Source organism: Leptosomus discolor, chromosome Z (genome assembly GCF_034619465.1).
Source record: "Leptosomus discolor isolate bLepDis1 chromosome Z, bLepDis1.hap2, whole genome shotgun sequence".
Lineage (NCBI taxonomy): Eukaryota > Metazoa > Chordata > Aves > Leptosomiformes > Leptosomidae > Leptosomus > Leptosomus discolor.
Genome location: NC_141419.1, coordinates 77,867,241 through 77,893,332, shown reverse-complemented (window position 1 = coordinate 77,893,332; position 26,092 = coordinate 77,867,241). Strand labels below are relative to the sequence as shown.

The 26,092-nt window shown below is 42.7% G+C and overlaps 1 protein-coding gene across 1 annotated transcript in view; it reads right to left on the bottom strand.

The window, feature by feature from the left end:
• The window catches only part of C6 (complement C6), a 29,165-nt gene extending 6,176 nt beyond the window's left edge, over positions 1–22,989 (bottom strand). Inside the window, exons 1-12 of the mRNA XM_086480202.1 lie at positions 22,942–22,989; positions 21,543–21,700; positions 20,583–20,739; positions 15,156–15,300; positions 14,382–14,523; positions 13,401–13,539; positions 10,635–10,835; positions 4,888–5,128; positions 4,532–4,654; positions 3,409–3,575; positions 2,243–2,468; positions 1,038–1,209 (exon numbers count right to left, since the gene is read on the bottom strand). Coding sequence (XP_086336328.1) covers positions 1,038–1,209; positions 2,243–2,468; positions 3,409–3,575; positions 4,532–4,654; positions 4,888–5,128; positions 10,635–10,835; positions 13,401–13,539; positions 14,382–14,523; positions 15,156–15,300; positions 20,583–20,739; positions 21,543–21,700 — 1,871 coding nt within the window. The 5' untranslated portion in view covers positions 22,942–22,989. The remainder of the gene's footprint in view (positions 1–1,037; positions 1,210–2,242; positions 2,469–3,408; positions 3,576–4,531; positions 4,655–4,887; positions 5,129–10,634; positions 10,836–13,400; positions 13,540–14,381; positions 14,524–15,155; positions 15,301–20,582; positions 20,740–21,542; positions 21,701–22,941) is intronic.
• Between the last annotated feature and the right edge of the window lie 3,103 nt (positions 22,990–26,092).

The window sequence follows — 26,092 nt, the reverse complement described above, 5'->3', positions numbered from 1 at the left end:
AAATGTCAGGACCTTTGGACCGGAATGCTCTAAGTGTGTCCCATCCCCCCACCATCATGAAAAACCTTTATTCTATTAAATAAAAAATTGTGGACATCAAAAGTTATAGGTGTTGATAGGAGGGAGATTGTGACAACACTAAAAAAGTGATAGATACAGGGCTACAATTTTTATCAACATAACACATTAATTATTTTTATGGAGTAAGAAAAAGAGGCAAAGAACTGCACACAGAGGAAGCCTCTTTGATTGGGTTTTAACCCAATCTCTTTGATTTTGTTTAAGATAGTGTAGTCAAAACCTGCATGTTGCCATCAGGCAATGGTTAAAGGAGGCTTGTCTCTGTAGGCATGGAGTTGCACAGCCTGTGGTGTCTAACTGAGGTAAGTAGCAAAGAACTGTGGAGCCAATTGCTTTTAATCCTCTCCTGTCTACTCCAGAATCTCCTCTGTACTCATTACAGCAGGAATGATGAAAATCTTGCTGCAGGTCTTGGTTCCAGTAGCAAAACTGAATCTGTACAAAGCCTTGCTCTTGAAGATGCAAGAACCTGAGCCAGTTCGGGGTTGCAGTTAGGATTTCAAGTTGAAACCATGCAAAACTGGTACCTCAGACATACTCAAAGCAAGAATATGAAAAGCTTGGTAGTTTCAGTGAAACTCCCTCCAAATTCAGACCTAAACCTCTAAAAGAAGAGGATGTGATATTAAAAAAAATCAAAACACAAACTCCTGTGAATGGAACCAGGTGGGTTCTCCACGGCTTTGGACAAAATGCCATGCAAAGCAGTGTAAGAGATCTGTAGACATACTTTAGTATGTAATTCATCAGCCATTTTCTAGGAATAAACAGTGAATAAATCCAAACTCGAAGCAAGTTGCAAAGATTTTCAGACATTTCCTTCTCTCAGCCCCACTAGAGAAGTTCAGACAGGAGGGCTGTCTGCTACTTCACCTTGATAGCCACAAGGCCATTCTGGAAGTCTCCTTAACTCTGTCCCATGACTATGGAGATCATTTGATCTACCATCTTCTTACCTGTCTGTGAACACGGAGACATAACAGTTCTCCTCTTCTTCCCGCTCACCTTCACAGGGCTTCCCGCCATTCATCACGGATGGGTTATTACATTCCCGGGTCCTTCTTCTTTTGAAAGAAGTGTCGCATGAACTCCATTCAGACCAGCAACCCCAGCGGCCGTCTACCGCAACTGCAAGAAATAGAAGAAATCCGATCTTTTGGTAGATCTGTACCATACATAGTATTTCTCTTAAGGCCGCGTATGAGATGGATGTTGATAAATTCATAACAGCCATTTTCAGAGGATTTAAAATTGTTACTGTTAAGGGAGTATATTGTAGCTGGAGTGTGAAGTTTTACAAAGAGATGGTCAGCCAAATTCCATCTGCTTCATGAAAACCTAAAAGTACAAGTTTTCTTCCTTTCTAGTTTTGACTGCAAGTAACATTGAAACCCAGAAGCAGCTTATTTTCTACTTCTATTGCACACACTTGTTTGAGTTTTCATGGTGCTGACAACATTTTAGATTGCTCAGTATTTAATAAGTTATTAAATAAATCTAAGCTCTAACACCCCATCTAAACCACAAATCTACATCCCATGAAAGCTAAATTAAAACACTAGTGTCTTTTCTTAGCCCCTGAGGTATTTCGTCTGTGCCACCATGAAGCGTATATAAAAAATTTTATTTACACACTCTCTCTTTTCTGCATGCAATACACTTTCTACATTCATCTCTATCTGCATGTCTTCAGTTGTTTATTTCTTTCAAAATATTTCTTTATTAGGGTCAGAGAATGAGACCTATAGCTGCCTAAGTGGCTCATCTTCTGTCCCCTTTTGGTCTTGGAATATAAATATATGTAATAATACATACAATCCTGTAAATCTCTTCTGTTTCCTATAGGTATTGGCACTAGTGTCAATTTTGTTCAAAAATCTGTTTGTGTGAAAATGTTCTTTAAATTCTTCAGAATATGCTTATGTTCTCCCTCCTTAATACAAGTGAGTTTTCCTTCCACATTTTAGTCAAAATTTTTAATCTCCATTAGCCATTTAGTCAGATGGATTTTTTGGTTTTAATCCTACCTTTCTTCTTCTGACCATTACCACATGGTAAGAAGTGCTACGGATTTAATAAGGGAGGGTTATGTCAGACTCATCTTTGACAAACAGATACCAGAAGGACCATAACTACATTACACTAACATCATCCCAAATACCTGATTTGTAACCCGGAGCTCGTGTCTCACAGTTTTTGCTGTAGGTCCCAGCCTGGCACAGGCAGAGGCACTCCGTCCCGGAAAGCACAGGCCTGCCATTGTTGGGACACGGGGCACACTGGCAAGGGTCAAACCTGCCCGCGTATTCTCTCAGGGCTCTCCCCAGGTTGCGACGCTTGGTCACGGCACATGGCACATTCTTCACCAGATCCGTGATGGGCGACACCTGGTAGGCAACCGTTCAGTAAGCAGTTACCTAGACACAGCAGGGTCCTACTAGGGGTAGCTGCAGGATTTTAAAGGCAATAGAGCCTACATATGAAGCTGTATCACACAGGAGCCAGGTGTGTTGAAAGTTATGGATGATTTAAAGGAGCATGACAGTGCTATACATCTCTGTTATCCTGTTTGTATTACTTTTATTTCCCCAATTTAGGGCTCTCTGAGCCAGTGGAAAACCAACCAGGGGGGATACCATGTCTAAAAATTCAGGACACCATAGATGATGCAAACTTTGCATACACCCGGTCCCTGCCACATGAGACATCCCCACGCTGCCTTCAGGAGCTCAGCATCTGAACCGCGAGAAAGATCACTGCATGCTGTGTTCAGGCAGGTTTTGCTCTTTGCCTTTGAGTGCTTTACTACTGCTGCTGAGCAGCTGCTGTTGTAGTTGGGGAAGGAGGCAGCTCAGTGCACTCACAACAGCACTGGCGTGCTGCATTAAATGAGCAGGACAGAGATACCAGGGGACTGCTGTTTTGTTTCAGTTTAGCTATATGCCATACCCTGCAACATAGACCTGACAAGGGAAAGAGCATAGGGAAAAAAAAGTGTTCCCAGCACCATGCACTGCTTTCATGCACAGTAACTAACCCCTGCCCATGCCTGAGCTCCTGCTGCTGTTGGAGTAATTCACTCATATTCTTCCCTCTTACTCTCACTGTCCATGGATGATGCAAACCTGGTGTGGCTTATAAACCAGCATGCACAAGAAGTAGTTCAAATAAATGTTTTGTATGTTTATATTATGTCCATATATATATATACATTTGTATCACACACAGCATCATCCCGATTTAAGAGAAAACACCTGCAGAGCTCTCTGAAGAGATGCTGACTGCTGAATCCTTTACTACCTCAATGTCTTTCTTTTCTTGTCTTACCTCAAAGTCAATCACCACAGGATTGTCCTTTGTTGATTCCAGCCAGTTCGTGAAGACTGTGTGTCCTGGAAAAGCCCCCTTTTTCTCCCAAGCCAGAGCTGCTGCATACTCTGACCTGCCACCTTTCACTAGGGAGACTGACCGTTCAGCTGACTCCAAAATGGAACCTGAAAGGGAATTTAATCAGAGCATTGTTGGACAAAAGCCTCCAAAGACAGCAGATGTAACAATATAGTTGTAAGAAAAAGTATAAGAGGATATAAAAGAATATATTAATTTTGTGAAGCTACCCTTGGAAGAATGAAGTGTAAGCTCAGAAAAACAATCCCCTCTATGACAGCAGTCTGTCATAGTCTTCCAAAAGAAAATGTCTGAGACCTCAGCCACAGTGATATTCAGAACTACACAAGACGCTTGTGGAAAATGCAGGGGATACAGCAGGCTCCTCTAGAAAAACACACTGCAAGGCAGGGTCTTTATCCCAGCTATAAACAGCTAACAGATGGAAATTAATCATAAAATGAGGACAATAATATGGTGGAAGTTATTAAATCCCTGGGTTTTGTGATACAGAACATGACTCTTGCAGAAAATGCACCTACTTTCTGCAGTTCCTGAGACCCATTTCTGGCATTACCAGGGAACTCCTGCACCTAAACATCTGCTTGGCATGTGAAAGGTGGGAGGGGAAGGTCCTGGAGTGTGTCACTGGTGCCCAACTCTCTCAATGATCTCTGACCAACCCTTAAAGAAGATGAGGGACTCAGTCATGATCACACATTTCTAGTTGTGCCCATATCGCTGTTCAGCATTCCTGGCCCTGGACCCTGGGCCATGGGGAATGTTTGTCAGATCCGTGACTGGCTGGAAGGGTCAGTGCCACTGGATCCCCAGTGGTCAATCTCCAGAGCAGAGGATGAGCGCTTATCATAATTTCTTTCACAAGTAAGAGGATGTTTCCAGTGTTTGCTTCAGAGATAATGAAACACTGGGTCCTCTGACAGTGCTGGAAGAGCATTTGTAGTTCAGCAAATCTGGGATGTCACCTGGTGCACCTATCTGAGGGGAACGGCGTCTCTCAGAGTAAGTAACAGGACATGGGCCTTGTTCTCATCATGGTCACCTTCATGTTTCACAGTCATCCTGTTTGTGGTGCATCTGGTACTGACTTTCTTTTTCTTCCGGAAGAACACACGTCTTGTTGTTTCTGTTCGGACACACTCTGTTGATTCTTCCACTGCCAGCCCTAGAAATACCACAGAGCATCACCTTCATCACTGTAACCATGTTACATGATGACACCATGCCCCCAGGCTCCCACATCAAGGTGAACCATTGTAGCTGTCCCCGCTCCTCAACCACCGCTGGGTGAGTCACAAATCAAAAGGATTTTTTGTTAGAGAAGTTACTATATGGCATAAAACCTAAAAAAAAAAACCATAAGAAAAGCTGGTAAACAAATCATTAAATATTACATACCCGAGTTCTTCAATTCCTCAGAGCTGTACTGGTAAAGAATGTCATAGGAACCACCCATCTTCCCAGAGGTGTAGTAATGAGTGCCAAAGTCATCAAATATTCTGCTGTATAGAGCATAGTTGTACTCCAGGGGCAGGTGATTAAGCGCTTTTAAAAAAACGTCTGAGAGCTGCAGATCTGACTGTTTCATTGTGAAGTTTGCAACAGAAATGACTTTATGGACTCTAATGAAGTTGGAATTCTAGAAATAAGAAAAGGGCAGTCTTAGCATCTACATAGGTAGTTAATTGCAGAAAGTAAAGGAGCCAAGAGTATGTCCTGAGACACATTGCAAGAACTAATTAATCCTGTGTATCATGCTGCTTTAATCATGAATAAACTAGCCCTGGAGTTTCCAAAAGCCCTGTGAGGTTCTTGAGGACAATGCTCATTACTCCTTTATGTTGCTTGGGTATACAGCTGTCCTAGGTTACAGTGTAAAATGTGCCAAAAGGAAAAAAAAAAAAAAAAAAAGTATTCTATTACCATCTTCAGGAGCTGTTGAGACCAGGTGGGGCGGTGCTCCCTGCCTCCCCCCTCTGGACTATCTCCTGTTAATGGGCACAACAATGCCTTATCGCCTGACCCATAGATAACTTGCTCCTGGACTATCTCCCGTTAATGGCCCATCAAGGAACTGCCTCACGACTCCCCATCCCATTGTGAGATGCTCCGCCCGGGGAGGGGGGGGAAGGAGCCAAGCAGTCCATGCCAAATAAAAACGGAGATTTTGAACACCCTAGCAGCCTTTCTTCCACTGGATTCCCAGAGGAGCTTTTCCTCCCACTGGAGTTCCAGAGGACAAGAGCTACCCACCTACCACTGGACCTTCGGAGGAAGACCAGACTCTTTTACCTGATCGCTGCTTCCACAGAACTACATCCATCGCTTCAGGAGGACTGCAGGCAGCATCTTATCGGACTGCTACTGCCACCCTAACAGGTTGTCAGGTTGTATTTCTGACTCTGTCAGTGTAAACCAGTGGGTTGTTTGTTTGTTTTTTCCCTGTCTTGTGTTATATATATATATATATATATATTAGTAAAGAACTGTTATTCCTATTCCCCATCTCTTTGCCTGAAGGCCCGTTAATTTCAAAATTATAATACTTTGGAGGGAAGGGGGTTGCACTTTCCATTTCAAGGGAGTCTCCTGCCTTCCTCCACAGACACCTGTCTTTCAAACCAAGACAACAGCCTTCCAACAAAAATTAGGACTCCCTGAGCACCTACCAAACAGAAAACAAAAGGATTCCTGCCATAACATATACATCAGCAATCGATAAGTCAACCAAAAATTTCACAGGCTTTAGCTTATAAACATACATCGGTTGTTTGCAACTAATCTGGTAAGTAGATATTTTGCATACTAACGCACCGTTATGAAATTTAACCATTTATCAGTCTGCTAAATCTGAAACTAAACCACAGGGATAAAGAACTCATTGAGTTCAAGTGTCAGGCTGTTAATGTGAGAGGCAAAAAAGCCCAGAAAGTTCAGAAACTGGAAACATCTCTTACATTTAGGAAAAAAAAAAATAGTTTTGAAGCAACTAAGTCATATATTTTTGCAATGCTACAGGCTCCTTACATGGGAATTCAACTAAACAGAAAGGAGAAGAACAGAAATTACTGAAAGACAGGATTTATAAAGTGACAAGGAGAACTGATGGCAGAAGGGCAAAGCAAAGACCAAGAGCAAAAGGAGGGGCAGGAAACTGGAGCAAATGACCAATTGGCAGATAGGAAAGATTATTTATAAAAAAAATTGCTCCTATTATATATACATGGGTTCTTCTGATGAATTTTGCTGCTGTTAGGTTGGCTCTACTCCACTTCTGTCTCTAAGGTCACTTGGCTTAGAAGACACAAGGATGCATCTAGACAGGGAGTTGTCCCAGACAGGACTGAGCAACGTAACATGCGAGCTGGACCTCAGCTCTCAGTTCTGCACAACCCTGCTCATTTCAGCACTCTCATTTGTACATTGGAAAATAAGTTAAGGATACTCAGCTTTCTGCTGTAGTGAGAATAAGAATGGAAGAAATAGGGTATGTAACAACTCCCAGATTACACACAGCTCCCAAAATACCCTGTGGTAATATAACTTTTAGGATTTTCAGGTGATTACAGTTCTGATCTTCAATTTTTATCTGTGCCAGCTAACATTTCTATTATGACACACAAAATGCAGGCCACTTTGGCAAATACTGATTCTAAAAACTTATTTGTTTTTTGCAGAGTCACACAGAATGGTAAGGGTTGGAAGGGACCTCTGGAGATTGTTTAGTTCAACTCCCCTGCTAAAGCAGGTTCACCTACAGCAGGTTGCACAGGATCACGTCCAGTCGGGTTTTGAATATCTCCAGGGAAGAAGAATCCACAACCTCCCTGGGCAGTCTGTTCCAGTGCTCTGCCACCCTCAAAATAAAGTTGTCTTCATGTTCAAATGAAACATCCTGTGCTCCAGTTTGTGCCCGTTGCCCCTTGTCCTGGCATTGGGCACCACTGAAAAGAGCCTGGCCCCATCCTCTTGACACAGAGTCCCTTAGATAGTTATAAGTGTTGATAAGGTCCCCTCTCAGTCTTCCCTTCTCCAGGCTAAAAAGCTCCAGGTCTCTCAGGCTTTCCTCGTAAGAGAAATGTTCCAGTCCCCTCATCATCTTTGTAGCCCTCCACTGGTCTCTTTCCAGTAGTTCCCTGTTCCTCTTGAACCGGGGAGCCCAAACTGGACCCAGCACTCCAGATGTGACCTCACCAGGGCAGAGTAGAGGGGAGGAGAACCTCCCTCAACTGCTGGCCGCACTCTTCTTAATGCATCCCGGGATGCTATTTGCCTTCTTGGCCACAAGGGCACGTTGCTGGCTCATGGCTAACTTCCTGTCCACCAGACCCGCAGGTCCTTCTCTGCAGAGCTGCCCTCTAGCAGGTCAGCCCCCAAGCTGTACTGGTGCATGGGGTTATTGCTCCCCAAGTGTAGGACCCTACACTTGCCCTTGTTGAACCTCATTAGGTTCCTCTCCTCCCAGCTCTCCAGACTGTCCAGGTCTCACTGACTGGCAGCACAGCCTTCTGGTGTGTCAGCCACTCCTCCCACTTTTGTGTCATCAGCAAACTTGCTGAGGGTGCACTCTGTCCCTTCATCCAGGTCATTGATGAATATGTTGAACAAGGCCAGACCCAGTACTGACCCCTAGAGAACACCACTAGTTCCAGGCCTCCAACTAGACTCAGCACCACTGATCACGACTCTCTGAGCTCTGTCTTTCAGCCAGCTCTTAGCCACCTCACTGTCCACTCATCTAACCCACACTTCATAAACTTACCTATGAGGATGTTGTGGGAGACAGTGTCAAAAGCCTTGCTGAAGTCGAGGCAGAGAACATCCACTGCTCTCCTCCCATCTACCCAGCCAGTCATGTCATCATAGAAGGCTATCAAGTTCGTCAAGCATGATTTCCCCTTGGTGAATCCATGCTGACCATTTCTGATAACCTTCTTTTCCTCCACATGCTTGGAGATGACGTCCAGAATGAGCTGCTGCTCTACTCTGCTCTGGTGAGACCCCACCTGGAGTTTGGCATTCAGCTCTCAGCACAAGAAAGACATGGAGCCGTTGGAGCAGTCCAGAGGAGGGCCACAAAAGTGATCAGAGGACTGGAGTACCTCCCTTACAAAGACAGGCTGAGAGAGTTGGGGTTATTCAGCTTGGAGAAGGGAAGGCTCTGGAGAAACCTCATGGTACGCTTTTGGTACTTAAAGGGGGCCTATAAGAAAGATGGGGGCAGGATTTTTGCAGGACTTATTGCAATAGGACAAGCAAGGAGTAAGGGTTTTATACTAAAAGAGGGTGGATTTAGGCTAGATGTGGGGAAGAAATTTTTTTCTATGAGGGTGGTGAAACACTGGGACCGATTGCCCAGAGAGGTTGTGGATGCCCCCTCCCTGGAAGCATTGAAGGTCAGGTTGGATAGGGCTTTGAGCAACCTCATCTCTTTGAAGATGTCCCTGCTGATTGCATGGGGGGTTGGACTAGATAGCCTTTAAATGTCCCTTGCAACCCAAACTATTCTGTGATACTATGATTCTATGATTCTATAATTCTATGATTAAAGGATCAGAAACCAAGAAGAAATACAAGAGGACCAGTCAGCTTAGATAAAAAAGTTTCTGGTAAACAAAAGGAAACTTGAAAAACATAAAATTTTCATATTTTCATATTTCTTTCACGCCAATATGGAAAAATGCATGACCTTTCAAGTGACTAGGGCCCTCTAGAGACCCTGGAACACTCATGGGAAACCGTTCTGCATACGTGTCAGTATATAGGTCTGAATCTGACCTCCCAAAGCCCAGGTGAGTTCCCCTTCCTTTTAAGTGATCTATATAAACTTCTATTTTCACCATTTAAGAAAGTATTGGAAATATATCTATAGGTTTCTCAAACATATGTAAGTATACATTTATCTACAAGCAGATATAAATAAAATTCATACAAATAGAGATAAAAAGAGACACTTCCTGTATGATACAGTAGAGAACATGAGGAAGACCCAAGTTAAAACTCCTGCTATGGATCCACTAAGAAGGGATTTTAACCTGTGTCATCTTTAGCCAACATCAGACTAAGCTATTGTCTATTTCAGGTGGGTTTCTGGGATTTCATGACAACAATGCTGAAAACCAACGTACATCCAAAAAAACTTACTGATGAAATTTTCATTTAAATTAACATTTCTTAAGTAGCTTAGGTCTGGGTTTAAGACAATAAGAATCTACCATCCCACCAAAATAAACTTACCAGTTTTATTTATATATTTATACAGAATAGTGTGATCTGTTTACAGGTATCTACAAGGGAATGAAAGTCAACAGGTTTCCAGTAGCTGGAACTTCAATATAGTTGAATTCAAACTAGAAGTAATGGTCTGTTTAAGCTGTCAAGTTACTTAACTGTTAGGGCAAGATAGCATTAAACTTCCATCACAGGAAATCTTAATATTAAGACTGATATTTTTGTAAAAGATTCATTCTAGTTGTACTATGGCCTCTTCCATGCAGAAGTGCAAACAATAGCCCATCCTTTACTGCCATTAAACTATAAAAGTACGTAATCTTATATCGCACAGTATTCATCTGCATTAAAGGTGCAGGATTTTATGGGAAAAAGACTTTCAGTTCTCAGAAACTGTTCTGTGGACGTGTTATTTCTGACATTATCTTTATGACCAAGTGCATCTCCACAGCCATGAGACTCCAATATTTAAGTTGGTTACCAAATAAAAAACTAATTCCCAATACATGCATATGTATAACATTCCTGAGTGCACTTCATTTTTTTTTTTTTACAGTTGTCTGCTACTGTTACTACATGGCTCTGCCTTCTTAATCTACAACTAGTACAGGGAAAGGAGTGGGTTACCCTATCCGATAATCTCAAATCTATGTCAATCTGTGCTTTTTTAAGTGGAATAAGCCTATGATTTCTGTACTAAAACCAAAAAATGTATGTTGCATTACAGAAGGTATGTTACAACCAGGAACATCCTGTAGTATCAGAAGAGGAACTTTTCAATGTGTAATTCTAGTGTCTTTTTTTTTTTTTTTTTTTAAATGCCATTGCCTTGATAAGAAAAGTAGCCTTTGGTAGCTGAAATCAGCAAACAGAAATTGAATTAAAGGAAGAAACTGGAGGCAACATTCAATTACCTTTTCATATGAGGCTTCAATGGCTTTCTTGAAGGAGGAAGATGATGTGACTTTAACCCGTGTCTTTCTTGAGAATAAAAATGGGATACCAGAAGATCTTCGACCAGCATGAGTGGAGGAACTACTTCCATGAGCGCTGTCACTCAGCGGAGTTAAGTCATTGTAGAAATCTGATGTTACATCATCCTCGTCATCTATTACCTGGAGATTCAATAAAGCAAACCACATTTGCCCGAGTAATAATCTGAAACAGAAACCTATTAAGCAATGAATTCTTGATTTTTTAATGGAAGAAATATGCCTGATATTGATTATTTGAGACATATAAGGTAAAAGAATGTTCTTTACACAAAAAGTGAGACTAAGAAAGGTTAATAGGCAAGATGAATGCAAGGTAAGAAGTAGAATTACTAATAGGCATTTATACAAGAAAGAAAACGAAAGCATGTGTGCGTGTTTTGGCTGCGATAGCGTTAATTTTCTTCATAGTAGCTGGTATGAGGCTATGTTTTGATTTGTGCTGAAAACAGTGTTGATAACTTGAGGATGGTTTCATTATTGCTGAGCAGTGATTACACAAAGTCAAGGCTTTTTCTGCTTCTCACAGCACTCCACCAGAAGAAGCTGGGAGGAGACACAGCTGGGACAGCTGACCCCAACTGACCAAAGGAATGTTCTGTAACATACGACATCATACTCAGCATATAAAGCTAGAGAAAGAAGAGGAAAGGAGGAGACATTCAGAGTGATGGAATTTTGTCTTCCCAAGTAATGGTTACACGTGATGGAGCCCTGCTCTCCTGGAGGTGCCTGAACACCTGCCTCCCAATGGCAGAGGTGAAATGATTCCTTGTTTTGCTTTGCTTGTGCTTGTGGCTATTATTTTACCTATTAAACTGTTTTTATCTCAACCCACAAATTTTTCTCACTTTCATCCTTCTGATTCTCTTCTCCATCCCACCATGGGGTGACTGAGCGAGTCACTGGGTAGTGCTTAGTTGCTGGCTGGAGTTAAACCATGACAGCATGTAACACTTTCTTATAAAATTCCCCACCCCCATGCCCCAAAGCTTAGGAATAATTTTCAACACACTTTTCAAAGACTATCAGACCTTCATGCTATGTTCACACCGTGACTAAGTCCCAGTCCCATGGCTTCTATATTGTTCAAGACACAGAGCTTGATGTTTTCTGTCCTTTCTTCTTCATTTCCAGCTAGAGGAATGAACAGATTTCCGAAGGAGAGACTTAGAGTCTGCTTGCAGTATTAGAACCAACACTGCATGATGGAGAACGGGTAGGTGGAGAGGAACGAGCAGCAAGCATGCCTGATCAAGTTGGTAAACCTTAGTGGTGCTGTTGTGCAAAGCACCAAGACAACTTTAGCATCTGTTCAGAAATTGCCCATTTCCCAAAACTCATGCAAATCCCCGTGGGTGTTTGAAAAATGCAACTTTTTCCCTCCTTTAGACTTGTTTAATTAACAGGGCTGCTAAGGACCTTGGGAGGTGAGGTGGTCCATTCCCCCAAACCACTTCCATTCTCCCAGAAGTCATATGTTTTTGCATGAAAACACCCGGGATTTCCAAGAAGAAAGACTGATCTAGTGACCCTTTTATACCAAAAGCTGCTCTAATTGTTAGAAGATATAGGTGCACTCTCAAAGGTGAAATTCGCAAACCCTTAACAGTGCTACAAATGAACATCAGTAACTTAATAAATAACACAGCTTTAAACAGACCTGGGCAAACCGAGGCTTATTTTCCCCCACTGAATATTACTGCACACAGTAATTTTTCACTATTATTGACAAAACCTACATGTCATGGCCAATCCTATTGCAATTTCCATGGAATATATTAGGGTGTCCTTTGTTCAGTTGTTCCTGTTAAAGTAATATTAAAAACTCACAGCACTCGTGGCAAAAATCAGCAGTTCAGATTCATCCATCAGTTGAGCTTTTTCCACATCCTGCATTCCTTCCTTCCCAATGCAGTATCTATTGCTTCAGACAGGGCCTGCTGATATGTGCACAGCCAGATGCTGTGCCCTAACCATGGTATTCAAAGTATTTTCTAAATATCAGTGTCTAAAGGTCTAAAATATCAGGTCTAAAAAAAAATGATACACAGATATTTTGGTAAGATACAAGCCATGTTCATTTTGTCCTTGACCTGTCCTGCAAGGCTACTCCCCAGACTGTGTACCTCTTGTCCTCCTAGCTCCCAGACTTGGTGCCTGCCTCCTTTCCTTGCTGCTCTTTGGAGGGGCTGGGCAGGGAACAGGCAGGACTGAGGGACTAAAATGGCTCAGGGAGGAACTCTGTCCCAAGGCTGCAGGTGACTAGGAGGAAGCTGGAGTTAGGACAGCCATTGGCACTGCAAGGATACAGCAGTGATGCTGAAATGAGCTTTGGACCTGAACGAGCCTCTGGCCAGATTATGTCAGTGTCAGGGGCAAGGCCCTTGGTACTGAGTCACAACAAATACATGGCCATAGCCACAAGGAAGCAGGAGGGAAGCCCAAATCAATCATGTTGACTCCCAGATGTGATACAGTGAGGAACCACAGGACTGAAAGGCGTGAGTAGAGCCACCCAACTGCTCAATTTATCCCGTTTCCAAATATCACCTGAAGGATGTTCAGGCTTCACCAGATTGAGAAATCTTGTCCTAAAACACACATTACTGCCTAAGACTTGAGTGCATGACTTGGATTGTCATTACGGCAATGTTTTTTCAGTTAGGGGTTGCTGCTTGAGAATACCTGAAAACTGATAGCCTCCAGGTTCGCAGGAACACGATATGATTTCCTTGTCTCATTGCGCTTCACTGTTGTGCATTGTCCTCCATTGAATGAATTGCCAAGGACTTCCCCTCGGCTTTCTCCTGCCAGAATATGAAATCTAACAAAAATTTATTTCCAGAGATTAAACAATCACAGAAAGACACGTAGTCTTGAAACATTTAGTGGTATATAGCTGCATTGAAGATTTTGTTGGTTTGAATGAAAGTGTATGAGCATCTAGGTTATGTGGCTTTGAAAGAAGTTCTTCTACAACAACTTCTCATTCACACTGAATTCACCTGAAAAATGTTGTAGTAGCGATCCTGTGTCCTACTGTCCAGCAGTACCTAACTCTCTAGATAATCCCAATATCAGCATAGGAGAGTCACTCTTAAGCAGAGAAACCCCTAAAAATGGCATAGGAAAATCAACCAGCAGTTCTCCATTTCTACCACAAGTGATGTTACCAGAGCGCACTGAGTTCAAAATTCAATTAAAAAATGCAAGACTACATGGGAGAGGCATCCCACATTTAGGTTTCACGCTGTTTAAATTCATAGCCTGGTAGACACGATGATTGGTATCCTGTGAAATGTACCATAGACAAACAAACATCTGTAGAGGAACATCCTCAAAATTTCTGAAGCACTTGGCATAACTGAGCTGGAAGTTGTTAATATGTGATGCTCTGGTTGCTGTGAGGCAGCAAGGGTCACTCAGACAGCAGTGCTCATTGACAGCTCTTTAGTGCGTCAGCAGTACAGAGAACATCTGGCAGATGCAGTGGGCAAGTCCTAGCTTCATGGTTTGGTTGCATTTTTATAATTTCTTGTTGTTTTTAATTTGAGAGATTATATGTTTTGATAGGATACTCTCACACGCTAATTGGGAGTTATCTTGGTTATGTAAATGATGAGATAAAAATCTCAAGTTTATGAAAAATAAGCAAAACTGGCTTACCCACTGCCTATTAACTGCACACCTGGGATACTTTCATACTTTCTGTTACAGACAGTCTTTTTCTTCCCACAATTCCTTTCATCAGAGTTGTCCCCGCAGTCATTTTCTCCATTACATTCCAATTTTTTCGCTATACAGCGACCTGCACCAGAGAAACAGCAGCAGTAAGAAACTTTATGCAAAGACTCATGATGTCTGAATGCAGAAAAGGGCAGTATGTCTTTTTGCCTACTAAAGGTGTGAACTTGCTGTAGGAATTAACAGCAAGGCAGTATCATGCCTAGATTATTCCAATAAGAAATGGTTTCAGTTCTGCCACTTTTGCCTTGCTTTGAAGTTGCAAAGACTTAACTTAACAAAAGGATATGTAGGTAATGTTATTTTGAAACTGATCAGGTATGTTTAAATTGAAACAAACAAGAAATACCCAAATTTAATAAAAATAGTGCATGTTTATATTCAAACTCGTGTTGGTATGTGACACATTTGTGCAAAGAACAATTATTGGAACAGTGCTATGGTCTAGCTCTCATGGTCATACTGACATCCCAGGCTAGAGATTGTACTTGAATTACTTTTAGTTACAGAAGAAACTGCAAACATGAGCTGCTATCAATACATGTGAAATCCTTAAGTAGGTTTTTCTCTGTGCTCCTTTTCCCTGGAATTTATGCATGGAATATACAAGATCTGGAGCATCTGGACCTTTTTTGTCTCAGTGTCTGATCTTGTAACTATCTAGTAATGCAGTTACTCAATGAAGATTATAATTACCAGTTTCACACCGAAATTTATTCTTGCAATCAACTTCCACAATGTTGCAAAGCTTTGTCGGGAAGCATGGGCGGTAGGCCTCCAGTGGCTCAGTACAGACCTGACCCCCAAACTGGGATGGCTGAAGGAGTCTCCGGACACGAAACTGAAAGGCAAAAGAAATACAATACAGGGTTGTCCATATAAGCGGTTTTTGTAGCTAAGTACCTTCCCAGGCAGAGCCACGTGACTCAGTGCTGCTGAAGCTTTATCAACCAGAGCCCTAAAGGAAATAATCAGTTGTTTTTGTCCTTACATCCTACCATGCCATTATCCCAGGTAAGGCAGGCAGGAAACTGAAATCCAAGGAGCCTCAATAACCCTGACAGAGCAGACATATTCAACACTTGACAACCTGGGCTACATCACTGGAGGAATCAAAAGTTCAGTCGCTGTATCTTCAGTTTTAAAGGTAGAGTAAGAAATGGTGTGTGAACAGGCTCCTGTTCTTTATCATCTCTGTTGAAATAGAAATACTCTGACAATGGCATGTATCCCCATCCCCAAACCAGCTGGCTTGGCTCACACACATGGGGCACCTTGTCTGAGGAGCACTGGATGACTGGGGAAAAATGGTTTTCCTGAAAGTTTCTGTTTCTAAGGAATATCTGGGAGTAAAATCTGGCGCTCACTGGGTTTTCTTTCAGCAAGTCAGTACCCTCCATGCAGAAATACAAAGCTGAAGGCTGCTAGACAAATTGCTTCAGACATATTTCCTGCTCCTCTTCAAGGGACTGCTGGTGAGACCTCTCTGCATATGACTGAACAGTTCATCCTATAAGAATTTTTCTGCACTGGAAAAGCACAGTTGCTTGCAGACTTCTTTGACTTCCCTCCCTGTACAGAGACACTGGAGTCAAACAATGCAGGAAGATGTCTAGTAAATGTCAGTAACCAAGTGACTATGAAGGGAGAGGGCCAGGAGCAACCCCAGACCATCTGAAAGCTTTTGAGCTCAAACTTGCTGTTCCTTGTACTCCACTGGGGATTCAGAACACTCACTATGCTATTTGTGTGAGCTTCATAGAATGATAGAATGGTTTGGATTGGAAGTGACCTTAATTCCAACCCTGCTGCCATGGGCAGGGATACCTTCCACTAGGCCAGGTTGCTCAAAGCCCCATCCAGCCTGGCCTTGAACACTGCCAGGGAGGGGGCAGCCTCAGCTTCCCTGGGCAACCTGTTCCAGTGTCTCACCACCCTCACAGGAAAGAACTTCTTCCTAAAATCTAATCTAAATCTCCCCTCTTTCAGTATGAAAATGTTACCTCTCCTCCTATCACTACACTGCCTGATCAAGAGTCCCTCTCCACCTTCCCTGTAGGCCCCCTTTAAGTACTGGAAGGCCGCTATAAAGTCTCCCTGGAGCCTTCGCTTCTCCAGGCTGAACAACCTCAACTCTCCCAGCCTGTCCTCACAGGGGAGGTGCTGCAGCCCCTGATCATCTTTGTGGCCCTCCTCTGGATTTGCTCGAGCAGGTCCATGTCTTTCTTGCACTAAGGGCTCGAGAACTGAACACAGCACCGCAGGTGGGGTCTTACCAGAGCGGAATAGAGGGGGAGAATCACCTCCCCTGACCTGCTGGCCACACTTCTCTTGATGCAGCCCAGGATGCAATTTGCTTTCTGGGCTGTGAGCACACATCGGTGGCTCATATTCTGTTTTTCATCCACCAGTACCCCCAAGTCCTTCTCCGCAGGGCTGCTCTCAATCCACTCATCACCCAGCCTGTGTCTGCGCTTGGGATTGACCCGACCTGGGTGCAGGACCTTGCACTTGGCCTTGTGGAACTTCATGAGGTTTTCAGGGGCCCACCTCTGCAGCCTGTCCAGGTCCCTCTGGATGGCATCCCTGCCCTCCAGCATGTCGACTGCACCACACAGCTTGGTGTCGTTGGCAAACTTGCTGAGGGTGCACTTGATCCCACTATCCATGTTGCTGACAAAGATGTTATACAGCACCGGTCCCAATACCAATCCCTGAGGAATGCCACTCATCACTGGTCTCCACTCAGACATTGAGCCATTGACAGTGACCCTTTCAGTGCAACCATTCAGCCAATTCCTTATCTACCAAGTGATCCATCTGTCAAATCCATGTCTCTCTAATTTAAAGACAAGGATGTCAGGCAGGACAGCGATGAATGCTTTGCACAAGTCCAGACAGATGACATCAGTTGCTCTTACCTTATCCACCAACACTGCAACCCCATTGTAGAAGGCCATCAAATTTGTCAGGCACAATTTGCCCTTAGTAAAGCCATGAAGTCCTTATTTTCCAAGTGCCCTAGCATAGTTTCCAGAAGGATCCACTCTATGATCTTGGCAGGCACAGAGGTAAGAATGATTGGCCTGTAATTCCCCATGTCTTCCTTTTTTATCCTCTTTAAATATGTGGGTTACTTTTACCCTTTTCCAGTCACTGGGAACTTCACCAGACTGCCATGACTTCTCAAATATGATGGATAGCGGCTTAGTGACTTCATCCACCAGTTGCCTCAGGACCCACAGATGTATCTCATCAGGTGCCATGGACTTGTGCACTTTCAGGTTCCTTGAATGGTTTCGAACCTGACCTTCTCCCACAGTGAGTGGTTCTTCCTTCTCCCAGTCACTGCCTTCGCCTTCTGTGACTTGGGCGGTGTGGCTGGAGCACTTACCAGTGAAGATGGAGGCAAAAAAGTCATTGAGTACCTCAGCTTTCTCCATATCCTGGGTAACCAGGTCTCCTGTTTCCTTCAAATGAGCGCCCACATTATCTCTAGTCTTCCTTTTATCACCAACATACCTATAGAAGTTTTTCTTTTTGTCCTTGGCGTCCCTGGCCACATTTAATCCTATCTAAGCTTTGGCTTTCCTAACCCGATCCCTGGCTGCTCGGACAATTTCTCTGTATTCCTCCCAGGGCAGCTGTCCTTCCTTCCACCCTCTGTAGGGTTCCTTTTTGTGTTTGTCAAGGGGCTCCTTGTTCATCCACACAGGCCTCCTGGCATTTTTTCCTGACTTCCTCTTTGTTGGGATGGATTGCTCCTGAGCTTGGAGAAGGAGATCCTTGAATATTAACTAGCTTTTTTGTGCCCCTCTTCCCTCCAGGACTTTATCTCATGGTACCCTACCAAGCAGATCCCTGAAGAAGCCAAACTCTGCTCTTCTGAAGTCCAGGGTAGCAAGCTTGCTGTGCACCCTGCTCGATGCCCTAGGGGTCTTCAGCTCCATCATCTCATGGTCGGTGCAGCTAAGGCTGCCCTTGAGCTTCACATTCCCCACCAGCCCCTCCTTGTTGGTAACAACAAGGTCCAGCATAGCACCTCTCCTCCTTGGCTGCACTACCCCTTGGAGAAGGAAGTTATCATCAATGCATTCCAGGAACCTCCTGGATTGCTTGTGCCCTGCTGTGTTGTCCCTCCAACAGATATCGGGGTGGTTGAAGTCCCCCATGAGGACCACAGCTTGTGAATGTGAGGCTGCTCCTATCTGTGTATAGAGGCCCTCATCTGCTCTGTCTTCCTGGTACAGGTCTGACCTGTAGCAGACCCCCACTATAATGTCACCTGTCCCTGCCCTCCCTTTAATCCTGACCCATAAACTCTCCATCAACTCCTCATCCATCTTGAGCATGTGAAGAGCGACACCCCCTCATCATCTCCCCTGTCTGCCCTTCCTAAAGAGCCTGTATTCTTCCATTCCAACACTCCAGTCATAGGAGCCATCCCACCATGTGTCTGTGATGCCAACAAGACCATAACCCTGCAAGAGTGCGCATGTCTCTGATTCCTCTTGTTTATTCCTCATGCTGCATGTAATTGAATAGAGACATTTAAAGTGGGCCATGGATGAAGCTGACTTACTCGCTGGAGTGGCTGGAATTCCTTTGTATTCCTCTTTGGGTGCTCTCCTGCTGACCTGTGATCCCTCTCCAGGCTCTGGGCATCTATTGCTGGCATTGGCATCAGACTGGTAGAAATAAGATGGATTGAGGTTCCCCTTTCCTGGCAACTTTAAGATTTTTTTAGTCCACCTCTTCATCCCTCCTCCTCACTGGGAGCTTGCTTACACTAATCTTCACACTTACTTTGGAAGTCGCGTCCTCCATTCTGATGTTTGTCTACATTTATAAAGGTCACAAGCAATGGATCACAGTCCACAAAAGCTCCTTTTTGCTTGAAGCAGCAAATAGGTTGCATCAATATTTAAAGTTAATAAAAATGAACAACGCTTCTATATACGGCTGCACAAGTAGAAACTCATTCATTTAAGAGGATATTGATTACAGCAACAATCAGTTCATTTGAGATCAATGCCCCCTTTCAGCTCTCGCAGTTTGCTTGCTGTCTCCCACTCTCTCATTGTTTCTCCCTGCTCTGCTCTTGTACTGTTCATCCCAGCTGAAGGAAGGGAACGCCACAGAGTGGTTCACATCTCATGCCTAGCACAGATTCTTCATGTCTTCCTTGTCCTGCATGGGCATCAGAAATCTTTACATATGTATGTAAAGATATGATATCTGACAGGTTTTTCAAGACCGCATTTCAGGCATGGATTTCTGAAGCTGAGCAGAACATTCAGAGGGCTGTAGGCTATGTCTGCACAGAAACTCAGAGCTGCCAGGCTCAAAGCTCAGATCGACCAGCCACATGACTATCCCAAACAACCTGCACTCTGCTCCTCTCCACTCCCTACAACCTTATATTTGCCAGGGCTTTGTTTCTTTAGGTCGAATCCACTTGAACCTGACTTTTCACCTCTTCACTCTCTGTCATCATACCTCTAGGTCTACCATCAGCCAACAGACAGAAGCCCAAGAGGGAAAAACATCATCCTAGGTCTTTGTTCCACAGATATTAAGTACATCCATCTGGTTTTTGTGTAGGCTGTAAAGGCTGGGGGAATGTTGCTCTGGATTTCTTAACAGCAATCTCATACTGATCCTGACTATCAGTGTGAGATACAGCCTGAGCATTTCTAGCCAGTGCTGGTTAGGATTTACCAGGTTAACTCTTTTTAACAGATTATTTGACCCTATTTTTTTCTCTTTAGAATATATAGAATGTTATGGGTAAGCTAAAAAATTAGTGACTTTCTCTTGCTTAAAAAGACATGTAAACTCTATAGCTTAGTTTATCCTTTATGTGGAAAACTGATCTTTAATTGTGACAGAAGCAAGTTCTCATAAATGAATTTATGTCACTAAATCACCCCTTTCTGTTTTGATCTGCTTTTTCTGACTTATTCATTCCGTCTTCTAGTGTTATAATTCATAACCAATTTCCCTTGTTAACTTAAACTGTCATTTTGCAGATCAATTGCCATAAAGTTGAATGTCTGAAACAAAGAGAGCTCTTAAGCATAATTTCTTGCATTTAACTCATATAATACATTTTTTACCTACTTGTTTTTTAATGCATGGGTCACATTCTGACCAAGGGCCAAAGTCTCCAAGCCGACAGTTGATAGGACATGTTTGTTGGTTACATGCACGAGATTCCTGCTTTGTGCACAGCTGGTCACAGAAGTTTTGGTTATAATATTCATCCATTCTTATTTGCCTAAAAAAATGTAACAAGTTAGGCTAGGAAGGAGTCATAGACAGATGGTAGATGTTCTGTAACTGTGGGTGAAGGCTGATAAAGGAAATCATTTGAGCCCAGTAAAAAAAACTTGAGAGATAATACATAGTTACAGAACGTTGATTAAAAGAAAAATCCAAATATACCTTAAGTTTACAGAGCAGTTCTTTTTGATTCATGTCACTTCAAAAGTCCCAGAGAATAGCTATAGAAAGAGCCAGGATGTAGAGAGGGGAAGTCTCACAAGTTTAGAGCGTACCACTGAATTTGTTGTTGCTAAATCTTTATTTGACTTGAAAGTAACTGTTAAAGTAACTTACGGTTAAAGTAACTGTAACTGTTGTCATAAAATAAATCAAACAGGGAGGAACTTTCTGTAGGCTTGCCACGCTGGAGCTGACCCCTCCCATGGCGTTGCTCTGCACTGGACAATGCTCCTGGAGCAGGACACAGAGCGCCGTCCCTGTGTGCACACAGAGGCTGGTTGCTCAACGCATGCTGTTGGCAAGACTCTGGTAGGACCTGGCTTTTCTCTCCTCACTACGTATGTCAGCAGACATAGGTTTGTTTGGACGCACTGTAGTGCTCTATATACATGATTTTGTAATTTTTAAGTCTTGGAATTAAAATAAATCTATTCATCTGGCAGACATTTGGGTATGATAATTCTTCTCCATGTATTATGGAAGCTGGAGCTTCAGACACAGGTCTCCCTCCCCAGAAGTGGTATTTTCTCAGGAAATAAATAGAAACATAGAAGTAGAGAGATAGTTTGGCCCTACCTGTGCCTGGTCTGTGTGCCGTGATTGCAGGTTTGTGAACAGGCAGACCACGAACCCCACGGGTAATGTTCACAGTAGCACCCCTGGCTGCTCCCAATCACCAGGCTCAGCAGGATGAGGTATGTTAACATAGTCTTGTCCATAATGAAGGTGTCCATCTACAGCACATGGACAGGTAACAAAAGCTCAAGAAACTATCACTTACAGTTGTGCCAGTATCCTTACAGAGGCATCTCTTCTAATTTTCAGAGTCTATAAATCTGCTTCACAATACAAAATTGCTAAGCAGTGTACCTAGAAAGGGGCAATAATGCATAATACACATTTATCAGTAATTTAATTAATGCTTTAAGGGCCAAAAATCACAATGGCTTTTTTGGCCACCTGCTTATCAGGACTACTAATCGTGATGGTGCATTATTTCTATTTAAGATGTTGCTTATAAATAATTTCGAATGTGGCAAATAAAGACCTGTTATTGCTCTTCATTGCTTAGAAGTATTCTCAAAAATATCTTCTAGGAATATGAATAAAAGCATGAGACAGTTCTTCCTATAAAATATGTAGAACACCAAACAACACCTTAAGAGTAATCAACCCAATTTATCGCCCCGTAAACAATTCATTTACACATAGACCTCCTTTGTATAGACATTTTGCTGCAGTGAAGCCTTCCTCTAGTTTTTTATTGTTCTTAGTTTTGACTAGCCTGTCAAAAACCCAAACATCCACTATTCAAAGCTCATCTGAATTTTCTACCACAGCAGGAGACAGAACAGCTAGCGTATTTCTCACTCCAGTGGTCAATCAAACTTCACTTGATGAGGCAGAAGGTTATAGACAGTCTTTAGGAAGTAATAGTGATTAATAAGCTTGAAAAACATTTTCCAGACAAACTATTTATTCATTGAAAAATGCAAAAAATTTTTCCCACTCCCACATGAGGTTGAATCAACACTAAATTTGGTAGGCTGTTACAGTGAACATTATAATTTTATTCAAAAAACCCAGAGCCAATACAAAAATTTTAAAGCAAAGTATTTATTTTAAAACAATACTCCCAAAAGATTTCATTTTGAAAATTTTGAAATGAAATATGCAATTGTTTTCTCTTTTAAGTTTTTAGCTATTATAGTGTTTATACCTTGCTGAGAAAAATGAAATTGCGTGAAGTCAAAACGTTGCTTCACCCTTTAGTAAAGAAAGGCAGTAAATCTTCACACAGCTGTCATATAGTGAGAACTCAGAGCACTTTTTACACAATAATTTATCAATGAACAAGCCTTTTAGAGAGATTCAAATAGAATCAAATCCAAAATACGGTAAAACTGAACACAGAGAAATCAGCAGTCATGCCAATGAACAAAGAGAAGAAGGGATATTACATCTTTTTCCTTACCTGAGTTCCTGGCTGCTTGAACCAACAGTGCCGGATTAGAAAAGAGATGAAGCCCTACAGAACAATTACTTTGTTCATTCCTTCACTGTATCGTAAATAGAAAAGCACTGTATATTCTCATCTGTGAGCAAAACTCCAGTCAATCAATACATCAGAAGCATATCAACAGCCATATAAACGTAAGTACATGAAAGACTAACTCAACATTTTAAAGCACAAAAAATCCCACAAAACACTTCCCCGTATGTCTTGTATGTGCACTGAAGTCAAAAAAAAAGCTTCCTTACTAACTTACTGTGAAACTATTAACTGTACAGTCAGTCAGCTTTGCAGACTGGTGTGACCTTGGTGCGATTTGCTGCAGTCTCTTAAATGAAAGGTTGGAGGTTTTGTTTGATTTAGTTATCCGTTAATGAAGGTAGACCTGGTTTGGTGGCAGAAATGGTCAGAACAGAATGGCCTCTCCACCAGCACCCTCAGAGAGACAAGTTCTAGAGAATTGTGGGGGAACAGTACTTCGTACAAACGTAGCTGCTCAACATGAGCTGAGAGGAAAGAAAATAGCTTTGCACTAGGCCATAATGGCTCAATGCACTTCAGGTCTCCTTGTGCTGCCCGATAGAGGTTCATAACCTCTCTGCTCTCAGTTTGAAGGCAAGAGAATGAGAATCTGGTAAGATGGCATATGCTTATAATTCGTTATTGCTTTCACTAGGAAACAGAGTCCAGGCCTGGGCAAAATACCTGTCTGCTGCTACACCCTCTCTGCAAAAGTGGGACTCCAAGAGAAAGCAAAAATCCAAATGCATTTGAAGTTATTTACAGCTCTTTGCCTTTGGCCCTCCATGGTGAGCACTGGGCACACAGTGACCCTGGGGAAGTGCAGCCAGCAGACAAGAGCTGCAGACAAGACAGAGAGCTTCTGCCCTGCAACATGGCCACCACCCCAAGACTGAGGTGCCAGGACAGGAATTAAAATGGAAAGTGAGATAATACACTTGTCCAGAACAGAAACAGCAATGACAAACACAAATCAAATTCGCCCTAAAAAAATAATCAAAGTCTGGAACAGAACTCAAAACCTCCCAAATACCTGGTGTGCACCCCACCCAGAAGGTAATGCTGCATTGAATCCCCCTTCATTGTAGCAGACTGGCAGAAACATATCAATGTGTCAGAGTCCTCGAAATATATTACCCAATTTGTTGGGACCCAAGGTGATATATATACTTGAAAAACAACTCAGAGGTTCCTGCATAGCTTCATTTTCCAGTTTACTCTGCTTTTTTTTTTTTTCTAATTCAGAGTTTGACCAAGTAAGTGTTGTTATACAACTCAAGGACACAATTAGCAAAGTGTTGTTCTGCCAGATCCTTATTGCATTGTGTAAACTTGTCATAAGAAATCAAAATAGTCATCACTCTGGCTCCATGGTTGCTGCGGGGTAGGGTTTGTAAAGTCATGTGAAAAATATTGGCTTCTACCTTTCAGAGAGCAGCTCCTAACCCTCAGCACTTCCAGCTCACTGAGGGCAGCCCCTCTAGCCCCAGTAGGACTCCAAACAGGAGATGCCTGGCTTCTCCCAGGCTTGTAGGAACAAACCACAGCTGTGAGCTGCAAGTCAGTGTTCACAGTGGTATAATGCAAATGGCTAAAATCTTCTACCTGAGAAACTACGTTTACGCTTTTTCTTAACAGGAAAACAAGGAGCTACTAGAAAAGTTTATAAATTTTAAAATTGTTCCAAGGAAAAGGCAATTCACACAGTCTACAGGCAGTCTGTGCCATTCATAACCAGAAAACAAGCTAGCAAACAAGCACCACAGTTAGTAGTAAGAGAAATGTTAGGCAGAAACTAGCACTGGCAGACTTCACACCACAGTCAAGGCTTGAGGATAGCATGAGGAAATCCATATTGAATCCTTAGATGGGGCTTCATGTGAACTGCAGCAAAGATCACTGCTTGGGCTAACTTGCATTTTGGCAAAGCCGTATGCAACCGCTGATGTGACCCGGGAGATTGTCAGCTCATCTGCAAGCAGGTGGATTCAGAGGATGAAGGGTCCAGACCAGGACAACAAAGCTGACACTCATGTAACTGAAGAGACTAGAGACAGGAGCTTTTCCTAAGTGTGGCAGCTGACCTTGTGACACTGCAGGACTGGTCTCCATATGTGTACCTCGGTTCCTCACAGGCTTTGTCTATAGACAGGTATCCTCAGAGCAACCTCGATCTCTTCTTTTCTGGCTGCAGACCGCTGCTTGCATATGTGCATCCTTCCCTTATACCATTGGATGTGTTAGGGCATCTGAACAGCAGGCAATACTGTAGTGCTGACACTTCATTTCGTATTCACTTTCTGTCACCATAGCTACTTGCAAGGTTTCCTCCTGACCTTTTAAAAATAATTTGTGGTGGGCTTGGTAGTGTTAGGATAATGGTTGGACTTGATGATGTTAAAGGTCTTTTCCAACCAAAATGATTCTATGATTCTGTTTTATGACTCTAAGAATAAGAACTCAAATAAGTCTGCTTAGAGGTATAAGCACTTAGAAATTTAGTCAGCAATATGGCAAGTGTTCACTCATGCAATCAAGGGTGCCTTCTAGGACTGCTTTTCACATGGAAAAGTATCAGCACCGAAAGATGCTCTTCCTCTGGACTGCGGTCCTGCAGGCTTTCACACCTATATGATGCTGTGCCTTACTAAATCTCTAGTCTTAAGATCCAGTGCAAAGTTCTGGTCTCTTCCTCAAAGGCCAAAGCACTGTCACTGGAATCAAATTGGGAGCAACCAAGAGAGGTCAGTGTATAATGCATGCCATTTTACAACACTCAGACTTTGGAAGTGTCTATGCACATATCCATGGTATCAATTTCATTATTCCTACAAGAATATTTCTCCAGCAAAACAAACATAGCATCCCTTCATCTCTGCTTCAATGTTTATAAAAGATCATTTTTCAAAGAATGGGAAACTGTTATCTAAAAGGAAGCTGAGAAATCCAATAAGTATTCTGCCTGAGACTGTAGTGTTTCTATCTAGGTTTCACCAGGTCATGCCTCATCTATTTCATCCAATATCTAATTAATCCTTCTCTGCAAAACGATATTATCCTCCCAAGTCAACCTCTAACTCCCTTCTGAGAA